General features: G+C 36.7%; 3 protein-coding genes across 4 annotated transcripts; 1 reads left to right on the top strand and 2 right to left on the bottom strand.

The window, feature by feature from the left end:
• Window positions 1-741: 741 nt before the first annotated feature.
• LOC125219768 (putative hexosyltransferase MUCI70) lies at window positions 742-4800 on the bottom strand. 2 transcript variants are annotated; one of them, XM_089064900.1, is made up of 7 exons: window positions 4365-4800; window positions 2981-3742; window positions 2556-2908; window positions 2076-2287; window positions 1656-1912; window positions 1388-1566; window positions 742-1113 (listed from the first exon to the last, which is right to left on the bottom strand). In XM_089064900.1, the coding sequence occupies exons 1-7, from the start codon at window positions 4582-4584 to the stop codon at window positions 1030-1032; spliced, it is 2067 nt and encodes a 688-aa protein (XP_088921026.1). In that variant the 5' UTR covers window positions 4585-4800; the 3' UTR covers window positions 742-1029. The 2 variants fall into 2 exon arrangements, with proteins under 2 accessions (XP_088921026.1, XP_047977783.1); XM_048121826.2 differs by having other exon boundaries at window positions 2981-3739; window positions 4365-4799.
• A 7115-nt stretch (window positions 4801-11915) lies between these two features.
• LOC148934103 (Mitochondrial transcription termination factor family protein) lies at window positions 11916-13882 on the top strand. The gene is made up of 3 exons (XM_089064887.1): window positions 11916-12049; window positions 12269-12341; window positions 13196-13882. The coding sequence occupies exons 2-3, from the start codon at window positions 12276-12278 to the stop codon at window positions 13778-13780; spliced, it is 651 nt and encodes a 216-aa protein (XP_088921013.1). The 5' UTR covers window positions 11916-12049; window positions 12269-12275; the 3' UTR covers window positions 13781-13882.
• A 62-nt stretch (window positions 13883-13944) lies between these two features.
• LOC148934102 (gibberellin-regulated protein 9-like) lies at window positions 13945-14754 on the bottom strand. The gene is made up of 4 exons (XM_089064893.1): window positions 14681-14754; window positions 14505-14587; window positions 14327-14399; window positions 13945-14252 (listed from the first exon to the last, which is right to left on the bottom strand). The coding sequence occupies exons 2-4, from the start codon at window positions 14547-14549 to the stop codon at window positions 14071-14073; spliced, it is 300 nt and encodes a 99-aa protein (XP_088921019.1). The 5' UTR covers window positions 14550-14587; window positions 14681-14754; the 3' UTR covers window positions 13945-14070.
• Between the last annotated feature and the right edge of the window lie 773 nt (window positions 14755-15527).

Raw genomic sequence — 15527 nt, 5'->3', positions numbered from 1 at the left:
CAACCAAGCTCATGGCCGACGATGCGGAGGAGGACTTCACCTTCCCCGCCACCATCACCAACCCACCACCGTGCTTGCTGGAGTCACCACCTCTTTGGCCGTCCGTAGGGAAGCATGTACGAGAAGATGAATGGAACTTCAATTTGTGTGATTCACTCCACGAATTCAAGCGCAACACTATCACATTTCGAGAGAACTTCTGCTACGTCAATGATGATGATGATGATGAACATAAGGAGGAGAAAATGGACATTTTGTGGGAGGATTTGAACGAGAAGTTTTCGAGGAAAAACGTTGCAGAAGATAACTTGTGTGATAGTTCTTCTTCACCTGGGAAAGATGATCATGTGCAGGTTTGCTGTGTTAAAGCCTTCAAGTTGTCAAAGGCAAATGGGCAAACCATTTCTTGGAAGAAAGCCAGCATTTTGGTTCTGATCAGATTCTTGTTGAGAAAGAGTTTACCAATGCATGATTCTGGTTCTTCCATCAAGAAACTTGAATGGTGATTTTTTTTTTTTCTTTTTTTTCAATACAAAAGTTAGTTTGAGACCAATTTTAGCTTAGATTCTTATTATAGAGGTGTCAGGTTGTGTCAGTTCAAGTTTATTGATTCTTTATAAATTACATTTCACTTTTCATGTTCAGAGTTCAAGCTGAATACATTTTTGTCAAAAAGAATGTGTGTATATTTAAACGAAAATGAGCATCAACAATGAAGCAGGATGTTTGTAAAATAAGAAAGAAGGAATTAAATAACTTGAACTTGACAATATGAACACTACCAAGTAATGTCATCGTGAATATTGCTTCTTCTAAGATTTTACATAATGAATAGTAATATAATAATAGATAATAAAAATTGAGATTTCGGACTCAAAATTTGTATGGATTTGGTATATTTTTCAAGTGATCTTAGGAGACATAATCAAAGCTAGCATACAAAGGAGGCAGAATAATTTGCATTGTACTATAGAACCAGCTCCGATGACTCCAGTGATGCACAGCGAATGGCAAAAGAAGATAAGATACCTATAGATCGACGTGGGAGCTACTAGCCCTCTTCTCCTCGGACCTGTGACGGTACAATTTGGCAATCTTTCGCCTCTCACAGTCCTAAAAAGAAAAGACCAGACAATTTAGGCTTAGATTATGGATTATATTCACAATAACATTAGAGTGAGCATTTGAAGGATTAGACAATCAAAGAAGTTGACATCAGTCCAATATCAAAGTATGTTTGTTGTGGGAGCTATCACCAAATGTAACCACCTCCCTAACCTTTTCAAGAGCCATGCTTATTTTTCCCTTTTCTCTTTCTCAGAGAGTTGGGTGATGGGAACTCGTACAAAGGGGAGGGATACCACTAACCTACTAGACTCGAACCCACCTTGAACATATTGAGATAAAATGGCTTCCCGGGATTCATCCTTCTCAACTTGTGGTATGTATAGGCGAAACTCAGCTGGTCACGGGGCGTGAACCTGTCCACCTCGTTGAACCATAGACAAGAAAACAAGTTTGACATTGGCGTATGAGCCCTCACGATGAAAGACCCTTCAGGTACATCTGCTTGAAAGCACATAATACATACATCATAACCAGCACCAAAAAAACCCAAGAAATTGTGTATAGGTGAGAGTGGATTGAAATCTCACTGCTTGGGAGAAGCTTGTCAGGGTCGGATGCATTGAATCTTCGCATCCCGTCAGATTGGTAAAACACAAACTGTTCGTCTATGACGCTGTGGTTGTACTTGTTAAGCTTCTTGTTCTGTGCAACCTCTTCCCACAAACAATGGCGATCATAGTGATTGGAGATAGCGTATTCGTACCCTTTTCTCCAGAGGAAGTATTCCAGAATCAGTAACGGATCAAGCTGGAGACGAAGCTTGCTGTCCAACCAAATCGAGTACCTAAACAACAATCAGATTAGACTGTGAAGAAGCCACAATAAAACAGGCAAACAAATCTCAAGCAACAGCAATGCGAAGAAAACTGAGATATGTATATTAAACTGCAATTTTAAAGAACATAATATGGCTTATCTAAATGAAGGTTAAATCTGTTGTATTATACCTGGCAGAAGGGAAGAGACGGTGTGGTAATAATTTCGGTATCTTCCCTACTCTTCTCATATCAGAGTAAGGAAGATCCTTCACCACCACGATCTTCCACAACCCAATGAAGCCTGTGGTGTCTGGCATATGGCCTTCAGATGAAAGAGTATTCAGAGTTACTTCATCCACGAACATGACAAAGCAAACATTTTTCTTGGACAAACGTGAGACCTACAAAAGCAGAGATCCGAAATAACTCCATTTTCAGAACACACACAAATTGGCACCTCAACCTCAATAATGACTTTTTAAGCAAGGAAAATGATCCATACACTTTTACAATCTCAATGTTCAGAAAATGGACCTAAAGGATCCCTATTTAATTTATAGTACTTGCACTCAATGTTTAGGAGTAAAATATAAGTGACGAATTTCGTGTCTAAAAGCATACAGGACTCATATTTCTTACTAAAACCGAACAATGTGTAGGGAAATGTACCGTTTTTCCCATTGGTGATCTCAGGCGATCAGAATTTCCAAAGATGCAAGAACTGACAGCAATGTTACAGCTGCTGATATATTTTGCATCATCTTCATCCAAGTTAAATCCTGTTATTGACGACCCATTAGGGCCGTTAACAAAACCACATTTTATTTCCTGATCTTTAGCAATAAAAGACTCCTCCCTTTCTCTGAGTGTTTGATGTCCAGCAAATCTAGGTTCCCAGTTCTCCTTGCTAATTGGCTTCTCTTCCCATTCTGTATATTGCAGGGAAAATCTTCCAAATTTTTTACTTTCTGGAGGCTCGACAAGCAGTGCAGTGGAATTCATAATTGCCATTTGGCAAGCACCTAAAGCCGTCAACCATCAGTGGCAATAACACACACATTCGGTAAAGGGAGGAAAAAGGGAAGTACAATTACCTGGAGGTTTCCGATTTTTGGGCTTCTTTTTGGAATCTGGGCGTCGCTTATCAGGAATCAGTCTACGGACAGGTTGGCCTTCAGCAGGCCTTGTCCGTTTAGAATTATATTGATCACTAGCATTCTGTGGATGCGGAAGAGTTTCCTCACTATTCAAATCACTAGAATCTTTATCAGCCTCTTCAACGACATCTTGCTTCTCATCTTCAACCAGATCCAAATGGGAAGAATCCCATGTGTCAATGCTTTGGGGTAAAATAGTAGATGCAGCACGGTCTGTGTCATCATTCCCAGCATCATCTAGTTCCTCAACTACATCAGCACGTGAGTCCAAACCGTCATCATATTCATCAGCATCCACAAGCGGTTTTTCATCAGATAGCTGGTCATCACCGACCACATCTTTGGAGCCTTTGACATTCTTCAACAAGGCCTTATATTTAGCTTCAAACATTATCATTTCATTACGCTCGCCCTCCTTATATAATCCGCTACGAGAACCATTAAATATAGACTTCCTCTTTATGTTTTTCATGATAGAACGAATGTTTTCAACAGAACCATCCCGGGTTTGCCTCAATGCCTCATTTTCATCTCTCATTTTAGCATCTTTGCCCCTATCACGAGAATCGCTGCCACGGGAAAATGATCCGTTGCCCAACTTTTGGTACTTAGATGCTTCGGTTAGCGTCACATTCTTGAGAAAGTCTGCATCCGTGCTGATGTCATCATCTTGTGCTTGGTGTATGCTTATTTTGTCTGCTAAACATAGAGTATAGTATGTAAAATGCAGAACAAACACTTTTAACTAAAATTCATGAACCTTAGCATTAAGATTAAGAACAGTTCCTCCAATTAGTTTCCATCACATCCAACAAACCCACAGCCAAATGGTCGGAAAACCATTAAGGTCATAAAACCTCGGAGAAATCTATGTACAAAATAGGTCTTACATAACTTCAGATGTAATTAGGTTATCACTTCATATAAAAGGCCTGATTCCTCCAAAGTCATAACCTAGTTTTCACTTAAATAAAATCATAGATCAAGTTTAAGCATCTGCATTTCGATTCACCAATAACCTCTGCTTTGTGGAGTATGTTTTACAAATCACAACAGCTATGGATTAAATCAAATACAGATATATAAATAAATAAATTATTTGTCAATTCGAAATTAGAGCTTCAACCACCACTATCAATCATGCAGTAACTGTAACAGCTCGAGATCGATGAACGCTTTGAATACCCCATCCACTTTCTACTTGCATGTAAGATGTTACAAATCAATCATAAATTTATCCAATAAACACAAACTCAACCACACTCTATTTATCCATCCCACTACATCAAAACCCCCAAAAAAAGTTGGTGAATTTCCATACCATTGCTCTGCAAAATGTGATAGAAGAGGGCGGAGATAGAGAGAACGAGAGAGATGGTCAAAGCGAAGAGCCCAACCGAGATCCTATAAGCTGGCGGAGGTTTCAATCGCCGGTGGTGTAAGTGGCGCGAGCCACCGTGGATTCCGACGGATACATAATCGGGGGCCACGTTTCCGTTTCCGTTTCCGCCGGTGCCGGATTGCCTGTAGAGGGCGGCCATCCGCACATTATGGGACGTCGGCGATGAATTCCGAGGGAATTTGGAAGGGTATAGTGGGAAATGAAAGGACAGGCGGAGAGAATTTGTTGGACGTGAGCTGACCGGAGAGATTTGGTTGGAAGTAGCGACTGCGGTACGGAAGAAGAAGAAGAAGATGGCGGTTTTGTCAGTGTGTGTGATTCAACAACCACTTAACAAAATAACTAAATATGGAGTTAAATTCAAGAACAACTCTCTTTACAACTTCAACTTATTAAATTATTTATTAATGACATGTTCCTTTATTTGTGAGCGATATGCCACGTTCCTATGCCCTAAACCATTTCATGTAAGTTTCGTTTATTACACCATTTACAATCTTACACATTTGTTGTGAGGGAAATAATAGTGAAATAGCCAAGAGTACAAAAGTCACAAAACATATCTTTTAATTAACTACTTTTACAACTTATGAGATTAACTTCAATAAAATGTTAATTTAATAAATGACATTTTTTCAGTATATTTATCATATGCAATTGTAGATAGTATTTGGTGTCACGTATATTTTCTTACAAAAGAAATTAAGATGTCATAAACATCATTTTATCACTCTTTGCATGTATGTTTACCACGTGATAAAATAATTAATATCACAAAGTATCAAATTTTATCACTCTTTTACTACACATTATATCTATAAGTTGGCCCAATCACATATGCTTTGCAATCAGAACATATGCAGCGATTTCGGGCTAATTACAATTTACATCCAAAATGTTTCACCAATATTTCAATTGAGTACAAAATATTTTAAGTTAACAAATATCATACAAAAAGTTTGATTAGTGTTACGAATTAGTACATTTTATCTAAAATCACTAACACTATTACTTTTTCTTATTTTTCTCCAAAATTATGCCCTAAAAAATATGATATTATTTCTTTAAATAATACCTTATGCATTGCCATATGAGCATTTTATCAAGCAATGAATTCACGTTAACTTTAAAAAAAAAAAATCACATTTAACTTTCAGCTAATATTTGTAGCTAATTTTAGAATCAAAAGGATGAAAAGTAAGAAAAAGTAACGATGTTAGTGATTTTTAGGCGGAATATACTAATTTGAAACACTAATCAAACTTTCTGCATAATATTTGTTAACTTAAAAATATTTTGTATTCAGTTGAAATATTAGTGAAACATTTTGTACATGGTGTAATTACCCCAACGATTTCTAAACTTTGAATCACACCAAAACAACACTCAACCGAATCGAATGTGGCGATAATCCGATTCCTTTTTTCAAAAGACTGAATTTTCTCATACCATAGAATTTTACTTACATCACATATTATAGATGGCTGAAGAATAAGCAATAGTATTTTTTTTTTATCTTGAACTCTCCCATTCAATCTCTTAATTTTGTCATTTTGGGTTTTAGCCCATTACTCTAAATTATTGACATAAAAAATAGGACGTATACACTCAAGATTAACCTTGAAAGTACATCCTCCGCCCCACTCAAGATATTCACATTCTTGAGTGACATAGAATAAGTTGTTAAATGCAGTAAGAGCATCTGCGAGACGAGACAGCAAAGAGCTGCCACTGTGGGTACTCTGTCTCGTCCAGTATCCCTCCGCCAAGAGCTGGTTGGCGAGACAGCTCGCCACGCGCGTTGGCCACGTGGCAAGCTCTCGTGCGGCCGTGACGCCCAATCGACGGTCTGTGAGTGAGCGTCGTTTATATCCGTTGAAACATATAAAAATTCCGAAAAAAAATCGAAAATAAAAAAAAATTCCCCCAAAAATACTAGCCGTTTATAGCCTCATTTTCCAATATTTTAATTTTTTTTTCTATTTTTTTAAGCCCCCAATCACTTCTATAAATATTAAATCATTCCCACAAATTATCCACCATAAAAAAAACTCTCTATTCACACTCAAACTATAACAGCCCGCCTTCCTAGGGTACAATAAATGCGGTGACTGCTACCAAAACGGACTTGAAAGAATTTAACGTAGGCTAGAGTTTCATTTAAAGAGTTTTGACCAAAGTATTAAAGGAACTATCAAACCAATAAGTCAACGGTTAAACCTAGAAGCTTTAATAAGTAAAAGAAAGGTACCATAAATCACGACCAAAAATCTCAAGAGTTTAACATAATTTCCAAGAAAACCATAAGAAGTCTAAAGCTTCAAAATTGAAAGGAACAAGTGCAAAGTATCCAAAATAATACTAAAGTGTATCAAAAATTTAGCGGAAACGACCAAGAGAAAGTGAAGCCATGTATGAAGACACGACCACACTCAAAGTTCAAAACATCCATCTTAATTAATTAATATGCTCAACACCCGCCACCGCTCGTTGCCATTCAACCTGCACATAAGGAAAACACATGCAGGGCTGAGTATTTTGAAATACTCAGTGAGCTCGTTACCAAAACATTTTATAAGTTATGCCACCCTTACCATAGTGAACTCGAGGTTTTACAATTATCAAAATAAATATTAAACGAGTATCACAAAAATATTTCCATAGACTGGCCAGTCAAACAACTCCCCATTTTCCTCATCAATTTCCACAATCTCAACATTTCCATGGTGCGACGAAAGTGTGGCCACACTTTTCGCCCACGAGACCGGCTGACTAGCAAGGACGGCTCCCGATCCCACCGTGTACACAGCTTGGTAGGGTTTGCGGCCCTTCTCAGACCCGAATTCGTTTAAACATATCCATAGCCCTATAGCCCAATGGAGCGGACTCTCAAACTGGGCATCAGGCGCACAATATCACAACAAAACAGACATAGGCATGGCATAACAGTTAAACCAGCCTTATTTCTCCACATTCATAAATTTGCAACATAAGAGAGAATTTAAGAATAAAGCCCACCTCGACTGCTTAGATTTCAAATATGTTCTTTCCTTTGTTATCTCGCTTCGCAACCGAGATTTCACCTTTTAATCACATAGGCATATATCACAAATCAGATTCAACACAAACTCCTAACTCATGCATGTCTCGACGATTCCCCTTTTCCCAACGATTTATCTTAACATCATCAATCAAGGCCATGTTCATCACATAAGTTCCATTCGCATCTCAACTCTAGATCTAACATCAACACTTTCACTCAAACAAGATGCATGAGAGTTCAAGAATACCGATTAATCGGTTAGAAAGAAGAAGAATCTAGTAGAAAGAAGAAGATTAATATGAGAATACCTTTTTGAGAAAAACGAACGGTAGAAACGAAGTAAAGACTTGGTTCTTCAAAAATCTTGAGGCTCAAACTCTATTTCTTCTCAAAGGATGGAGGATTATTGGAGAAAAGTAGAAGAAAATTGAGAGAGTGAGAAGAGAGGGAGAGGCCGAGAGCTTGGGGGTGGGGGGGCGAAAATTTGTGATGACTAGGGTTAGGTTTTTGGCTTCTTATTTATAGAGTTCAATAAGATCTTTAGAATATTTGGGAAGATTTGATTCTACACAATTATATAAAATATTGCGGAGTAGGGAAGAAGAAATAAAAAGTGAGCTAGGGTTCAAGGCATGAAGTTTTTGAATATATGGCTCTTATTTAGCCAAGATTTCGTTTGGTATATTTTACGGAGTAGAAGAAAATATCACGGAGCAAAATAAAATAAAAATCCTCCCAAAGAGATTGGAAATAGGCGTGTAGTAGCATATATATATGCTACTAGGGTGCCACCATAGTTAAAATAACATCATACCACCAATATAGTCCGTTAGATCTCATCTATGGACGCCTAGGATTAAATTTCGTGAAAAAACACGGGTTTGCAGTCTACTGTATTAGATATTGCAGTCTACTGTATCAGATATTGCAGTCGTGGTAAACTGCAATATTGTTGTGGTAAGACTGCAATATTCAATGAACAGCACTGCAATCTGGTAACGTAAAATTAGAAATTTCCTATTTTACCCCTCCGTGTTTTTACACGTGGTAGCATGACAAACACACGATTTTCAGATCCAATGGCCTAAAATGGTGGTATGGTGTTACAATAAAGAGGGTTGTCATCTTAGTACATCCCTATATATATGTATATAGGGTTTTGATCTATGAAAACTAGATTTAAATACAGAAACGCAGAACACAGTCATACGTAGGGTATTTTTAGGTCATAGTTAGTTTATTTTTAGGTCATGCTAACAAAGCATGACCTAAAATGATCTTAACATGACATAAACCCGAATTTTATAATATGATCTAAAACTGCTTAATTATGACCTTCCGTATTTTTGGTTAATTATTGACCATTAGATCATCTAATCCTAAGGCCAAGATTTGGACTGCATTTCTTGATTTAAGCACATACTTGTTTTGATCACTCCCCTATATATATATATATATATATATATATATATATATATTTAAGGAATGGATTTTTAGTATTAACTAAAATAGAATATGGCAAGATTTTCTTGAAGTATGGTAAGATTTGCTCAAATATTTAATTTTAGGTATGTCTGGAAATCAATAAGGGATCAATTAAACAAGTAAAATAATATTTCCTTCCCAACATAGGTGATTTTCGAAAATCACCTAGAAATAAGGGGGTGTCGATTTTCTCTCATCAAAATAAGGAATAATTAGGTTTTGGATTTAATTTGGATAAATATCCCAAGAATTAAATTAAATCCGGAAAAATAGAATTCCCTCTCCAAAGAGTGAAGGGGTTCGAAAATCTCAAGAATTAGGTGGCTAGTATTTATGGAAATTTTCCCTAATATTCTCACTCACCCTTAAACAAATAATTCACCTCACAATTTAATTAATCACATCATATAATCAACAAGTTTGACTTTTCAAACTTCCAACGCAACCCTAAACTCGACTCGGTCAATAAAACTCATTCAATAAATTCATTCATCAATTAATTCTCGTCTCTCACGTCATCAATAAAATTCTAGGGCTATAAAATTAGGGTTCGGAAAATTCGGGATGTTACACAAACACTCTACCTTCTTCATCTCAAAATATTATTCTTCTCCCAAATTTAATCTATTCATGGATCCATTTGAACAAATGCGTCGAATGATGGAAGAATCTCTAGAAGCAAATCCATTCGTATTTTCGGATATTGTAATTTTCATGGTTTTTAATGATTTTATGAATTATTAGTATTAATTTAATATTTCAATGAAATATTAATTGAATTTGTTAGAAATAAAAATAAAAAATGAAATTGAATGAAGAGTTAAGGGATGAGATGGTTAAGAGATAGAGGGATTGATGTGAATCCGGGGATTCACAATCATAGGATGCAACGACATCGAGGGCCATGGGTTGATTGGGGTCCGAAAAGAAGGTGGAGATATGGCAAGGAGCCAAACCGGATTCGGAGGTCTAACTAAAACCAGAATTTTCCTATCAAGATGGTGTCCAAATGCTCTTCTAAGACCACCATTGTCTTCATCGTTAAAATAGCTTCGCGTGAGTACCTCACACGCTCCAAACGGAGTTCGGATGAGAGAGTTATGATAGTTTTAAGAAAGCCGCGCAATGCAGAAAGAAACACGCGGACGAGTGTTTTGCCAACCCAAAAACACCCGGTCGGGTTTTTTTGCCGAGAAATCAGTTTTTGTCCAGAGACTTCACGCGGGCGGGTGAAATGAGCCGTGGGAAACACCCGGTCTGGTGTTTTGTCCGAAATGTGACTTTTTGACCAAGACTTGTCTTGTTTTGCTTCTTTTTAACTCCTAGTATAAATACTCTTGCTAGGGTTCATTTCAAGCAGCTTTGGAATATTTGTAAGAGACCAATTCTCCATATTTGAGAGCTCACCTTCTTCATCTTTTGAAGACTTATCAAATTCCTTCGGGTTGCATTCGATCTTTTGCCGGACTAAGGTTGATTGTAAAGGTATGCTTGCTAGTTCTTGTGTTGCTAGTTTGTAGAGCCATTAGATGTTTGTATGTGAAAGTACCTTTGGGATTTTTATTCTTATTCTTCACCTAAATCATAACTCTAATCCATCCTCTATCTTTTTATCCTTTTTTTTTTCTTGTTCTATTCTTGGTTTATCTTGTTTATTTGTTGGGTTTATTTACAAGAATAAGTTCGGGGCAAGTTCATGAGTCTTCAATCTATAAGAAATCGGCGGCGGGGGTTTGCGAAGAAGAGGGAGAGAGGTTGTTTGAGGTTAAGGGAGGACCAGCGGAAGAGGTGAGCGGTGGAGAATGAGGTGGCTGATGCGGTGGCTGCTGCCATTGTTGGTTGAGGAGAAGCTGTGGAGTTTTTAATTTTAAAATAATTAAAAATTATAATTAACACCTTAAGTTTGGTCAAAATCGTATTTAAATCCGTTGACCGTTAGTTTTTAACGGAATGTTGACGGAGGACCAAAATGATCAAATTTCCATAGGTTCTGGACCAAAAAATTCAAAAGATAATGTTTTGGACAAAAAACGTAAAATGGTCATATGTTCAGGACCAATTTTGGCCTTTACTCTACATTCTTTCATTTTGAGAATGTATTTTCATTTTGAGAAGGTATGTTTATATCTTCTTGATAAAAAAAGGTAAAAAGTTAGGTTTTTTTTGTTTGCCTTTTTAATTTATCTTCTTTCCTTAGATTCCATTACTTTTTAAAGAATGTATAATAACTTTTTTGAGAAGGTAAATGAAAAATATACCTTCTTAATATATCTTTTCTTCTTGGAGATGCTCTAAATAGAGAGAAAAATGTAATTAGATAGTATTTTGTTGAGAAGAGAGGTGACAGAAATTTATTTCAAAATATAAAAGTGATTATCTTGAGTGTGACAAACTAAACAAAATAAAAAATATGTATACCTTAAACTAAACGAAGGAAGTAGTTGTTTAAAAATTACACATATATGTGAAAAATTGCAATTACATCATTAAAGGCAATACGTGTGGTTTTTAGAGTCATGTCAACTTTAGTTACACCTAATTTCGACCGATATGAGAAATCATACTTCCTTCGTCTCACTTATTCAAGATGCCCATATTTTTAAATGGTAATATAAAATTTTAGGAAAAATTGTTAATTGAAGTAAATAGAGAAAAAATATAATTATATATTTTAATGAAAAAAAGGAGAGAAATTTATTTTTAAAATAAAAAATAGATATCTTGAATAAGACAAACTAAAAGGGAAAAAAAGACTATACGATGGAGGGAAGGGAGCACAAAGTATACTAATGATCATGTTTTTTTTTGGTAAAGTTAAAGATCATAATTATTAAACCATGATTTTTAAAATCAATAAAAATTTAAAGTGGATTTATAATATTTATCATATAGAAGTTCAAATATAGAATATACTTAATTATGTACTGTATCTATAATAAGATTATTTTGGCTTTTGGGTTTAGTGGAACAGAGGAGGACACCTCAATTGGTGCAATCTACTGCAACAAGAACATCTCTCTTCTTGTAAAATTGTCACAACACAATCACGTCGTTTCAATCCAGCTCCCCAACCACGGTACTAATTCTTTAATTACCTTCTTCGCGGGCGGCTCTTTCGTGGAAGTTTTATCGATTTTCTTTTTCTTTTTTTGTTACTTTTGACTCTTGTAAGTATGAGTCATTTGGGGCTAATTTAGTTGATTGATTTGTGGAATATTGGCTTACATTTCCTTGGGATTAATGTTAGAATTAGGAAATTGGCATCGTTTTAGTTTGTCTGAATCATTGTTTTCAGATCAGGGATGCTGGGAAAATCTATGGCTTCTCCTCTGCTGACATTTGATTCAACTGCACAGTTTTGTAATTACGTAAGCTCTTCATTTAATATTCAGTTTTTCTGAATTGCTCACAGTTTTGAGATGAGAATAGTGAAAGTGTTAGCTTCTTGATCGGAAAAGTTGAACTATCGAAATTAATACCTACAATCAGAAATTAAGCTCTTGTTTGTTCTGGTTATATCGTGCTAATTCGGCCTAAGTTCGTCAACGGGTGTAGCTAGGGGCACGTTGTCACCGGGTACTTTCTTCGATATGAATCACCGGCCTTGTCCCCTATAATGTTCCCTGATTGAATACCTGTGCTTTCCTCAACAGGAGATCATGTATTAGAGTAGCTATGAGTTTCAGCTGCGTGTGGCTAAAAAGTGTTTATACATCTGCAGTTTAAGTGCACTGGAATCCGAGAGACATGAAAGATTCATCCATATGAAATTATCTGTGTGTTCCAATTGAAAAAGGAATTGCACTTTTGGTAATAATACTAGATTCATTGTGATTTTAGAAATGATCGCGTATCGTTTGGTAGACACTATCTTTGGCTATGCTCATAGTAGTTCATGGGGCAGTACCACGTTCGTATAAACTGTGACTAAAACTACGTATTTATGTATTTGGGCATGAAATCAGATCCAAGAAGGGCTATAGGATTCGGTCTCTTTTTATTGCAAGGGTATGGTGTCAATGGAAATTTTCACTTGCTTGTGCTAATTTGACCACTATCACTAGAGCTCCTGTTTGGCAGTCTAACCATTCTGTTGGGAAAGTTTCATATTTTATCAAATATATGTATTATGTATAGTTGTATATCTCACTATTGCTTGAATGACTCGATAATATCTTCTGCCATTTTCTGACCCGAGCATTTTATTGTTTCTGCTGTGCAGCCTGATGCCGCTGCATTGACAACTAGCAAACCTTTTGCAAATATAAACCTTACCACTTACACCCCATGGAACGCCCTCCGAGGGGGACGTCATCCAATCTCTTCCATATCTAAGAACTGGGAGTTGCATTCTACTGCTCAAACTGAAGATGTGATTCTCAGTGACGAAGACAAGAAAACATGGGAATCTTGCAGGCAGGCGCTGTCTGCATATGGTTTTGGCACAGAGGAGGAAGACAAGATTCTTGGCAAGGCATTTGGTCATATTCATTCTCCTTATTGGGGTGAGGAGCGAAAGAAGGAAGTTCCCAAGTTCGAAGTTGTTAATGAGATACTAAGTTACCTAAAGGATTTAGGCCTCACTGATGACGATCTTGGAAAAGTTCTCAAGAAATTTCCGGAGGTGCTTGGATGCAACCTGGAAAACGAACTCAAAGAAAACGTCCAGATTCTCGATAATCAATGGGGCATTAAAGGTAAGACATTGAGAAACCTCCTCCTTCGTAATCCGAAAGCTCTAGGTTATAATATTGATTGCAAGGGTGATTGTGTGGCACAATGCACACGTTGCTGGGCTCGATTTTAACTGCCATTATGTTCATTTTGTATAGGCATCCTTGATTTTGTGACATCTTATACATTCCATTCTACTAGTATTAATACATCAAAATTTCCTTTGATACTTGTATATTTTCGCAGCATTTTATTCTATTCTGTGGTTCTTGTACTTGAAATTTGAAATCAAGAATGTTGAAAACTAAATTATTACCAAATTAATCATCAGAGTGGCAGCCTTAACAACACAAGAAATCTGAAACCTGAATTCTGTAGAGAAAGAAATCCTTATCACACATATTCATTTCTATGACCACACATTCAAGGACACTTGGGCTTATTTCCATGTGTTTTAAGCTTGGCATAGCAGGGGCAATGGGCTTTGTTGCCGTACGTCCCTGGAGGGACGCAATGGCACGTCGTGCAGCAGCTCTTGCAAGCGCGATGGCACACTTTCTTTCTTGATGACTTGCTGCATCTTCTTGTGCATGCATAGTTGCAATCTGTCATTCAAGTTTCTGCATTAAGTCAGCATATCATTTACATGTGAAAATAGGAACATAGGATCTTTAGTTACTTATTGCATGGGGCCGATGATGTTTCTTCGTAAGCTCTTGTAGATTTCCCTCTTCGCCCTCCACCACAAAAGCCTAGAGACAACACAATGCAGATGAAGGTCATTGGAGATTTGTTGAAACCAGTGGTTTATGCGGAAATATTCTCTCAATAATTCGAGTAATTCAAACCGGAGGTACCTGAACGAAGAGAATGAAGATGAGAAACAAATGTAGGAGCTTCATCTTTAGAGTTTCTTGATTATGGTTACTAGCAAGCGACTCTATTTATAGAGATGGAGTTGCTTTAATGTGATATGAAGTAAAGGCAGGAAAAGATATGTATGAATAGAAACTGGATCGGGATATAACTTAACTCGAAATACAGAAACAAATGAAAGAGACAATCCTCCCAGGAGGCCAATAATCCTCTCACCAAGGCCTACGGTATACACCGATAACAATTGATCTTTTCTAGATATCTTTCTCAAAAACCTCCATAGTTTATATAGGAGTTTACAATATACTAATCCCACCAAACTTGCACCTAATTGATTCCAATCAATTCCCAATTGGGGCTATTTTATTCCAATTTATTTCCTGAAATTATTTCATGAATGAGGACTGATATCATAATGTTTATCCTTTTTAGGTCACATGTAAGGGTAGGTAGTGAGAAAATCACAGATTGTGTGTTTGTAGGAAAAGATTTAGCAAAATTAATTAGTCAGATTGAGCCTTTGGAATGTTTGTGAGAAACAGCTGTTGATTCCTTAGCTTTAAGAAAATGCATGTAGAAAGGCATGGAGATAACAAAGAGTTATGGTCCCCCTTGTTTCTTTTCTTGATCCTTATATTCGGTTCGAAATCGATCAAAATGTATTTTGTTTTGGTATACACACAATGTGGTGTTCAACTACTGAATTATGACATTGTTCAGGTTGAAGTTAGTCTACTTAGCCTTGTCTGTTAATTGCACAATCTGTTCATTCTTGAAACTTGGTCGAGTTTGCCCGTTCCTAGTGGATTTGAGGTGCTTTCACGTGCTAGGAGCCTAGGAGGAAGTAGTTTTTCTTTGAATAAAAATACCCATACCGAGCACTAGTTAGGGGCATATATTGTCTTGTCTTACAAGTGATTGATATTCCATTGCAAGACATTTTCACTCTCTCTTATTTTATTTCATTATATTTTTACTACATTCTCTCTCCATTCACATTTTAC

The sequence above is a fragment of the Salvia hispanica genome, chromosome 1, assembly GCF_029641045.1.
Source record: "Salvia hispanica isolate PSC_SH4W2 chromosome 1, Shi_PSC_v1, whole genome shotgun sequence".
NCBI lineage: Eukaryota > Viridiplantae > Streptophyta > Magnoliopsida > Lamiales > Lamiaceae > Salvia > Salvia hispanica.
The sequence above is the reverse complement of the archived record's forward strand: the minus strand, read 5'-3'. Positions and strand labels throughout refer to the sequence as shown.

What these genes read in the sequence shown, in the direction of transcription:
- LOC125219768 (XM_089064900.1), bottom strand. Translation starts at nt 4,584, where the DNA reads ATGGCCGCCCTCTACAGGCAATCCGGCACCGGCGGAAACGGAAACGGA. An exon ending in GATCACCAATGGGAAAAACG is followed by an intron (nt 2,288 to 2,555) that starts GTACATTTCCCT and finishes CTGCTTTTGTAG; the next exon opens with GTCTCACGTTTGTCCAAGAA. An exon ending in TTTATCTCAATATGTTCAAG is followed by an intron (nt 1,114 to 1,387) that starts GTGGGTTCGAGT and finishes TTTTCTTTTTAG; the next exon opens with GACTGTGAGAGGCGAAAGAT.
- LOC148934102 (XM_089064893.1), bottom strand. Translation starts at nt 14,549, where the DNA reads ATGAAGCTCCTACATTTGTTTCTCATCTTCATTCTCTTCGTTCAG. An exon ending in TCTTCATTCTCTTCGTTCAG is followed by an intron (nt 14,400 to 14,504) that starts GTACCTCCGGTT and finishes TGTTGTCTCTAG; the next exon opens with GCTTTTGTGGTGGAGGGCGA. An exon ending in TCATCGGCCCCATGCAATAA is followed by an intron (nt 14,253 to 14,326) that starts GTAACTAAAGAT and finishes CTTGAATGACAG; the next exon opens with ATTGCAACTATGCATGCACA.
- LOC148934103 (XM_089064887.1), top strand. Translation starts at nt 12,276, where the DNA reads ATGCTGGGAAAATCTATGGCTTCTCCTCTGCTGACATTTGATTCAACT. An exon ending in CTGCACAGTTTTGTAATTAC is followed by an intron (nt 12,342 to 13,195) that starts GTAAGCTCTTCA and finishes TCTGCTGTGCAG; the next exon opens with CCTGATGCCGCTGCATTGAC.